At 55.9% G+C, this 9,354-nt stretch overlaps 2 protein-coding genes across 2 annotated transcripts; one reads left to right on the top strand and one right to left on the bottom strand.

The window, feature by feature from the left end:
- Positions 1-1,122, top strand: SCHCODRAFT_02668959 (uncharacterized protein; the record flags this gene model as incomplete). Its single annotated transcript, XM_003030826.1, has 1 exon — positions 1-1,122. One exon carries the CDS (start codon positions 1-3, stop codon positions 1,120-1,122), a length of 1,122 nt encoding a protein of 373 aa, XP_003030872.1.
- Positions 1,123-3,246: 2,124 nt separating this feature from the next.
- SCHCODRAFT_02668958 (uncharacterized protein) lies at positions 3,247-9,139 on the bottom strand (the record flags this gene model as incomplete). The annotated part of the gene is made up of 16 exons (XM_050346603.1): positions 3,247-4,045; positions 4,247-4,658; positions 4,722-4,792; positions 5,180-5,435; positions 5,493-5,757; positions 5,811-6,144; positions 6,202-6,502; positions 6,556-6,609; positions 6,661-6,982; positions 7,319-7,629; positions 7,817-7,857; positions 7,914-8,172; positions 8,277-8,372; positions 8,432-8,647; positions 8,715-8,819; positions 8,866-9,139. The coding sequence occupies 16 exons, from the start codon at positions 9,137-9,139 to the stop codon at positions 3,247-3,249; spliced, it is 4,116 nt and encodes a 1,371-aa protein (XP_050199724.1).
- Positions 9,140-9,354: the final 215 nt, after the last annotated feature.

Genomic DNA, 9,354 nt, shown 5'->3' with positions numbered 1-9,354 from the left:
ATGACGGCCCCAACCACCTCGCCTGCTGCTGATACCACTCCCAGTGGTGACACTGGTCGCTCGATCACCAACACCGATCTGGCGCTCCTGAAAAACTGCCCCCTGCTCAAGGAGGACACGTTCCATGAGTGGCGGAAGTACATGGAGATGTTCTTCACCTCTGTAGGTGCGGACCAGATCTTGGACATGCTGGACGAGCTGGACAAGGCCACGGACACCACCCAGCGCGAGGCTGTCCTGACCAAGTTCGACGCGGCGACGCCCACCTCGCGCACCCTCGATCGCCAACTGTCCCCCCACATCTTTGTCAAGACCGATCCCTCCTATCACAGTCTCTATGACGGTCTGCGCTCTGGCATGCGCTGTTACATTGCAGCCATCCGGAAGTTCCAGCGCTCGACAATGGCCCGACGCTTCCAAGCGCGAGAGGCGTTTGTCAGCGTCAAGCAGAAGAAGAAGGAGTCAGTCGAGGACTATGTCAAGCGGATCCTGGATGCCCGCAAGGTGCTGAAGGGACTCGGCGTCGAGCCCGACGAGCTTGAGACCAAGGACACTGTCCTGATGGGCCTCAACAAGTACTACCGCAGCACTCGCACCACCATCCTCGCTGCCACTGTCGAGCCTGACCTCGCCACCATCATCTCCATCCTCTCGTCGGCTGTCCCCGACTCTGCTCAGAATCACGAGTTGGACAGTTCAGATGATGAGGGGAGCATCTCAGGTCTGGCCGCTGCCGCTGGCCGTGCGGGCCGCTCTGGCCGCCCCGGTCGAGGCGATACTCAAGGGAAGGGCAAGGAGCGAGCGCGCAGCTTCAGCCCCCCTACCTCGGATGGATTTCGCTGGTGCGACCCGACGCACGACAGTCACTGTCACCGCTGTGGTCGAAAAGGTCATATTGCTGCATATTGCATCCATGATATGCCTCAGAAGGTCAGGCACTGGGTTATGCGTCGTCCTACGGTCTATGTCTCCGAGTCTGCCAATGCCGCCCGACGTCACCGCTCTCGATCCTACTCCCCCGACTCTTCCGATTCCAGCACCTCTGATGACGATGACGAACGTGTCCACTTCATGAACGACGCCGCCCCCACGCGTTACCGCTACAAGAAGATCATTGCTTAGGCGCCGCGATGCTGACTCATCATCTCGGAGGTCTTTCCTTTTTCGTCAATCACGCATGATTTACGAAAAAGGAAAGTGCCACCTTGAAGAGGAGCTTCACCTGGCGTATGTGCTTGGTTCAGTGGGAGGTGCCCAGAGTAGGGGGTTTAGGGGGTAGATCTAGGCTGCTGGTGAGGCGGACGTTTTCCATTGCACTGGGACTTTTCGTCCTCCTTCCTTTTCCGGAATGGTTTTCCCACGCCTCTCAGGCTGGTGGACGGATTGTTGGGCATGTTGGTCAGTGGGAGCTTTATGGTATGTCTTCGTCTTTCGGCGAGTGGGAGTGTCACGAGTGGGTATTTGTGGACGCCTCTGACTCATCTATACCGGGCTGTGCTTAAAGCCCATGGACAACAAGTATATACAATGTCGGTAGCTTACGCGTCCCTCTACCTACCTTTCTATTCAGTCCGTTGCGTTGTCGCCTTCCGGTCCGTGTCCATGTCTGTGTCGACTGTGCCTCTGTTGCCAGTCTCCGAGCCCCTTTCCACTCTTGAAAGCTACAACGCGCCACGGCGGCGGCGGCAACACGCGGCGCGTCCCCGACGTCCGGGGCGCGCGCGCGTGACGTTCCCGCGCGGCAGCGGCCACACGCGAGGCGCATCACGGCCCCGGTGCCCTATTAGGGCACGTCCCGGCGCCAGCGGCTGGCTGCCCGGGCACGGGACTCGGGCCATTTTGACGTCGCGAAAAATTACAATTGACGATATGTAAGTTGTCGGGGTAGATTTAAATCTACCTTACAGCATCAGCTGAGTGTCCGGCCCGCTCATCCGGCGCGTCCAGTCGCGCGTCGTCGTGTCTTCAACCATCACCTCCCCGCCCCCTCTGTAGCCCCCGCCACCTCCAGACACCCCTCCCCCACTTCCTCCCCTTCCTTTTACCACGAGTAATTGTGCAAGCCACTTGCCGCGTCAACAGCATCACCAAGACAACGAAAAGCGCCGGATGACGCTGACCCAGGTGTGTGCGGAGCGGGACCACGGGTGCGTGTATATGCCCCGCCCATTAACAATATACTGATGTTTTTTTCAACTCACGTACAGCGACGCGAGAACGGGTGCGCGCTTGGCGCGAGGACGGGAAAACGGGGCGAACATCGCCTCGCTCCCCGCCATCTTCCCCCCTCAAACTGCCTATGAGCGCGCGGGGGGCTAGCCTAGGGCATATTATGCGCCCTAGGAATCCCCTCAATGGCTTTTTTGGCCGCTACACCCCCACCTGTGTGCCCGACGCGTGCAGGTGGGGTAGTGTACTACACCCCTTCCCTCTCCCCCTCCCCCTATACTCCGGTCACGCAGAATCGCCTTCGCGGCGATTTTGCGCGCTGCTGGCGATGCCTATTGCACTACCGAGACTCGCTCTCGGTGCGCCGCGTCTGAGCGCGGCCGCGAATGGCAAAGCCGACAGCGCGGGGCTGCCGCCAGCAGCGGGGTAAGCCCCCTCGACGCGCCTTCGATGGAGAGGGCTCGCTGGGTCTCCCATCACCCCCTCCCTCTGCATCTGCGCCTCGCGAAGGCGCAGGAACAGCGCAAATGCGCAGACCTCCCACCTCCTCCTCGCCTGCTACGTGCCGCCGCGGACGCGTCCCTCGACGCGAATGGGCGCCCGTAGCTCGGGGGACTCCCCCTTACCCTCCCCCATCATCCCGACGCGCTACCGCGCTCTACACGAGCAGCAGGAGCGCGTCGATCGCGGGCGAAAATTTTCGCCCGGGCTTTTATCGCGCTTTTTCTCGTTTCCCCCCCTCCCTCCTCCGTTTTTCATACATATATGTACATTTTGTATATATCCTATCTGATTACTACTACTTTACGCGCAATACGAGGCGTCGCGGCAGCACGCGGCGCGCCCCCGACGCGCGGAGCGGGGCGCGCGTGACGCATCCGCGGGGTGACGCGTGTCACGCGGGCCGCCCGACGCGCGCACGGCGCGCATCACGGCGTCGGTGCCCTATAAGGGCATTGCCTGGGGCCGGCGGCTGGCGCAGAGGGCGGGCGAGCTCGGCTTTTGCCGGGCCCGTGATCACGTCGCGTAGATTTCAAACCACATTACGCAAGTTCTTGGGTTAGTTTTGAAACCTATTTACTGCACAAGGTGCGACGTCGCGCAGTTCGAGGAATTCCCTTTCCTGGGCGGCTGGTGCGGTGGTCCTGGATTGAGCTTTCTATGTCCTTTCCCGTCGCTCTCGGAGGTGTTCTTGCGACTACGGCGCTCGTTGTGCTTCTTCTTCGACCTCCGCTTCTTCTTGCGTTCCCGGAGAGAAGCGGATGCCGAGTCGTCGATGTCTAGGTCGCCTATGCGCGACAGCGACCCAAAATAAGATGCCGAGCGCTCGCCCTCCTCGCAGGCCTTCCCTTTCTTTTTCTCTTGAGAGAGGGTTGCTCCCGCCGTAGAAGGATCTTTGACGGGCTGAGGGACGAATGAAATGGTTTTCTTCGTCTGTGCCGTGGGATTCCAGTAGTTCTCATATGCTGAGTCCCCTCCGCCCCACGGCTCACGCGCCTGCTTCGGGTCGACATAAGCCTTCAGAATGCCCTGCTCGTAGTAGCAAATCTCGGGTTCGGCTTCTGGAAGGCGCTCCGGGAATGCTCTGAGGAGCGGCGAAGGGGGCTTCGTGACGTCCTCCAGCTTAAGCAAATGGAAGCGGTTGCGCTGCTCACTCGGGCGGCCAGGGTTGGATGGCAGGTAGCTGGGCACCGCGCCCATGAGGTATCTCAACTTCTCGCCGTCATCCTGGATGAACGGCAGCTCCTTATAGACAGATCCCGGCGTAGTAAGAGGTGACAGCGTGGGGGGAGTCTCGCCCGCTACCCATGCCTCCGCTTGGTCTCGCAGCTTACGATACTTGCTCAAGGCAGCAGCGCAGCGCGTGTTGAGCCCACTCCAGGCTAGGTGCAACTCTGACATCGAGTTGGCATTCTCTAGATTCCGAGCGATGACATTCTCTCAGTCGAAATACCAGTATGTGGGCTCGTCGTCGAGGTCGCGCAGCACCGCGGGGGCCATCGAGTCCAGTATCTTTTGGGTCAAGCCAATCACCAAAGTGACCAGGTCCATCAACTCCGGCCGCAAAACGAATCACGGATACTTCCTGCCCGCCGGCACTCCTCTGTCGAGCACGTCCTCGGGGGATAGGTTGCGGTGGTTGATGAGCCAGTCCAGGCGCCCGCGCGCGGTGCAAAACTCTATCCGCGGATGCGAGGGGTCGTCCACGTTGTGAAGGAGGTGGTATGCCGTGTTGAGGATGGCGCGGCGCATATCTCGCTGCTCCTTCTCTCCGTCACCCCTCGATCGTCTGCCGTCATCGCCGAGGTCGGCGGCGGCGCCCTCGCCACTGCCTCCCGCTCGGCTAGAGTTACCCATGAGGTTGCTGCCGGGTACTGTTGGGAACGTGCTGGCGGCGTGTCCTGTATCCGAGGCGACTGCGCGGACTGAGTCACTATCTGAGGCAGCTAACGTCGAGTCTCGCAACGGTGTAGAGGGGGGAGAAAATCCTAAGCGACCTCCTTTAGAATCAGGAGACTCACCTCGACGCGGAAAGTGTACCGAAGAGGTACGGATGAGCTGGTGTTTTGTAGGGCCAGAGGGTGAGGGCCCTTTGTCTCCTCGAAACCCCTTAACGTCCACTCTGTGGAGACCCGGAGCCTCCGAGAGGGTTCACTCGCGGAGACGACACGTCGACTCGGGGTGGTCGCCTGCTGGCGAGATGGTGTAGGGGACCACCGGCAATCCTAGCGGTCCTTATCACTCCGCTCAGACGGTCCTAGCCTGTCTAAGCTTCTCGTAGTGCGAGGCCCTAAGCCGAGCACGGTCACACACGTGTGTTGAAGGTTGGAAAGAAGAAAGATAATATTCAACGTGATGCGTGACTATAAGTACATAACAGTCCGTAATGGTAACGTGAGGCGCGCGAGCACGTGCACGCGCGCCGCGTACTAGAAAGAGACACGGTAGCCAGAATATAAGTACAAAACGCCCGCGACAGGGCTAGAGACGACGGTGAAGACGAACATACCTCCCAGGACCTCCACACACCTGCGCAATGCTGCGAAAGTCGGCACCTGTCAACGAGCGACCATATGTGACCAGCCTTTTGCCGGAGAGCGGATCTACACCAAGCCCAGAGATGTTGAAGGAGTTCAAGCATGTGCACAGGATTTCGAGCTTGTCCTTCTTGAGGCGAGACAGCGTATCACGCCAAAAGTATTTGACAAAACCTAGCAAGATGATGTGAAGGATTTTGACAGGTGTATTGGAATGTGGATCAAAGTCTGCGCGCTTCATGTCAGTTATCAGACTCTGAGGTAGCCAATGGCACAATAGCGCACCTCGTATACGCCAGATGGGGCTGTAAACCAAGGACGGCAACGTTGCTTTTATAGCATCGACTTGCCTCTGTTTGCTGGCCTTTGTACCACCACGGCGGGTACTTGCAGAAAAAACAGGGCCAAGGAGATATTCCATAAACGTGTATTTTACACCTGTGGCAGTACGCTTCCGCTTGAACTCGGTCTTTCCGCCAACACGCAATGCTGTGTCAAATTGTGAGCATAATGTGTCCAGCGTCTCATCGCATACCCGAGGACGTGCACGCTGCACATATAGCAAATCAGTATCTGCGTCAGGAGCCGTGTTGTTACATGTACCTTGACAAAGTTGTGCAGCCGCTGGACCATCTTCTGAAAGCTCTCGTTCTTGAATGTTCGCCTTTCCTTCTGAAAAGAAGCAGCAGAATCGTTGCTCGAGTACCCACGAGGGAGCTTGTCATCTTCGTCATCATCATCATCCGCCAGTGACTCTGAAGCACCATCTCTGGTTGCCCAGCACACACGACAGAACAGCCGGCCCATAAAGCCGACGTGACAGGCAAATTCACTCTGCATGGGATTATCCCCAAGCATAGCGAGTATCGAGACAATGACCAGAACAAGCTCCTTCTTGACACAATCCCAAGCCCAGATTCCAGTCTCTTGTATAGATCTGCCGCACTCGCCATGAGTGGCAGGAAAATAAGCGGAGGAGGAGAAGTGTACGTACTCAAGCTGATCGACAATCCCATCGAGCATTTCTAGCGGGGGCGCAATATTTGATGTTGACAGGAAATGGATGCTGCTCTCCTTGTGAACCTCTCGGCGTGGTAGCCCGGCAGCAGTGAATAAGAAGGAATTGTGTTTGTTCCACCGCTTCGAGACGTTGCCCAAGGTGTCATCGCAGTAGAGCCACAATGGCATACTGACTGTGCAATGACCACGGCTTTTAGCGCGCCATGCATTCCCATGCTTTGGGACAGATAGTGACGTATCCCACGGTGATACACTCGTCCCTTCACAACAGATTCCTGTGCGTGCAATGTGAATGAGTAGACAGAGAGGATATCTGAGGCGCACTGACCAAATATGTTGTGTGGGTCCAGAATAGCATGTGTTGTATGACCCTGTACCAACTCTGGAAATGATAGAAGGAATTGGGAGCTATCAATTTTGCACAAGCACCGACCATCAACCACCCAGCTGCGCTCTCCGCTTGCTGATGTTGACGGAAGGAGTTGCCAAGCTTGCGCAAGAGTTTTCTTGCCTCGCATGAACCACCGAACTGGCATGTATGCTCTCCCAGATGGTGATACGCGCAGGTGATCGGATGCGAGTAAAAGAGGCTCGAAAGTATAGTAATCTTGTTGCCTGATGCGGATCATAGGTGTAGCCAGTTTTGGGTCCAACTCGTGCAGCCAGCGGTCCGCCTGCCATGCCTCGAAAATCTTGGGACCAGAGTCTTCTGGCAGGAAGCGCAAATGGCGCCTGACATGTGGATTTGCCATCTCCTGTGGTGCAATATGGTAAGTGCTTCAACACGAGCAAAAACTGATTAAACTCGCCTGTGCAACTATGCCCGCCAGATCATTGACGTAGTAGATATGGCCGAGCTTGCCCTTGTAACAGATGGAGCAAATGCCGCATCTTTGCTAAAGATCATTGCTGACGTTGTCCATAGTTTGGTCAGATGGTGGGCCCTCCACGCCTGCAGCCACCATACCCCATCGGATGGCACTGAGCTGCTGTCTCGAGAATGCGCATCAAGGTATATTGTGAAGGACATCAAATATGTACGTCTATATGATCTTCAGAAAGCGTGAACAAGCGATGAGCATGGCACGCACCAGTCGACTTGGCCAGGGAAACCATGGGTTATCGTTGCCCGCTTCCTCGTACATCGCATAGTCCGCTTTGCCTTCGCCCTCATTGCCGCCCTTGTGCAGATCACGCTCACCCAGAAGCGCATCCAGCTCCACCTCCGAGTCACTGCTATCCTCCCCAAATGAGTGTAAGAGGCCTTCGTAGACCTTGTCCGAGAGCGTAGTGTTGTGATCAATGGGTCCAAACTTGAAATCACGAAGTCCAGGCGCATTCCAGTCCAGCCCGTTTTTGAGAGCTAAATATGCGCAGGAAGCGCAAGACCTCAGTCTTCCTGCTATGGGAATAGCGACTGAATTCATACCTAAATATGCGCAGAAAGCGCAAGACTAAGGTAACGTTAGTATACAGTAAAGTACAGGTAAAGTAAAGCTCACCCTCAGTCTTCCTGCTATGGGAATAGCGACTGAGGGAAGAGAAAAGAATGTGTATGTATGGTATAGTACGGGATCAACTGTGGGAACATACTTCCCAAGTAAGCACCTTCCTAATTGGTGAATCAGGCCTGATTCACCAATAAGGCAACTCCTTCACGCGGTGGAGGCAGGCTCGCCACCTAACCACCACTTCTGACACCTGTCGTGTTCGACAAATTCTACGTCGTTTTCTTCAACAACGGGTAGACTGGGGCGCGGGTCAAGTGCCATCGCATCAAGAATGCCACCGAGAACACTCTCGGGCTCTTGGTCGGCCGCGCTAGACAGACCTGCAACAGATTCTGTGAGCCCTGGGCGCTCGGATGCGTGTTTGCGTGTTGCTGCTTGATGTGCCATTGAGCTCTCGTATGATGCTCTGGTGTGAGAGCGAACCCTCTGTCCGCCTGTACGATATACTCAGCAGTTATACAAGTCTGATTGCGAGTCATATTGCCAGATTCCTTTGGAGGATTAACACGTGATATCGAGATAGCTCATATTCTCGTACCTTTGTCCGGAGTAACTTCTTCATCGCGCGCGGCCTCGCGGTGGCGCCGGCGCTTCGATGGGCATTGGAAAGGCTCATCTAACAGTGTATCTTGATCTATATTATGGCTTAGAAAGCTGTATATGCAGTGCACAAGAGAAAAGGAGGGTACATACCTTCTGCTCGACTCGAGCCACCAAGGACTGAGTGTTGCACATACACAACCAAGAGATTTCGGACACCAGCTTCCACGAGATTTTGATTGAGATCCATTGGTACACGCGCGAAAGGCGGGAATATCACGCTTTGTCGAATTTTCTGAAGGGAGGCGATGTGGTGTTGCTTTCTTAGTGCGCATAGAAGATCACGGACTGAGTAGCAACAGTCGATGCCTTTGGTCCAATCAGCAAAAGCAATAGTGGCATGCGCGTTACACATGTATATGAACCGGAGAAGGACCGGCACCCTTCACTGTAATGAACGGGCCATTGGGATAACGGCTCGGAGGAATCGGTGCAAGATCGCATCCGTCCTCACCCGTGCGTAGATCCGCAGCGCAAGATACTGCAGCTTGTCAAGCACTGAAAGGTATAGCAATGGGATCACTCACCTAGAATGGCTGCAAGCAAGACGATGCCTGGGAAGAACACCATAGGTGTCATGATCACCGCAAGGATGCGGTACAAATGGTGCTGCAGAGGTTCCCAGAAGCAGAGCACGTGCACACCAACGAACATAGCGATGAGAGCCGCACAGACTGATAGCTCGAGCGCGGCTGCATTGTCCGCTGCTTTGCAACGAGCAGCACGTTTGCGTGCACGCCATTGTTGTAGTCTAGCCCAGCAACACGTTAGTACTCGTTGAATGAAGTGGGTGGTAGGCATTGCTTTGGAGATGAGAAGAGGGGTGGAATGAGTTCTTCAATGTTGCGATTCCAAAGGTGAACAAGGTGGAGAACAAGACCTGCCTAAACGAGCGACGAGCCTGCAATCCGGACCAAGAATTTGCCACTGCAGCCAGCCTGCTTGAGAATCTTAATCAACTGTTGTGATTTTATCAACCCCCGCAGATGGCACAAGCAGTGTATCAAATCAATGGT

This window comes from Schizophyllum commune (assembly GCF_000143185.2).
Source record: "Schizophyllum commune H4-8 unplaced genomic scaffold SCHCOscaffold_7, whole genome shotgun sequence".
Taxonomy (NCBI): domain Eukaryota; kingdom Fungi; phylum Basidiomycota; class Agaricomycetes; order Agaricales; family Schizophyllaceae; genus Schizophyllum; species Schizophyllum commune.
The sequence above is the reverse complement of the archived record's forward strand: the minus strand, read 5'-3'. Positions and strand labels throughout refer to the sequence as shown.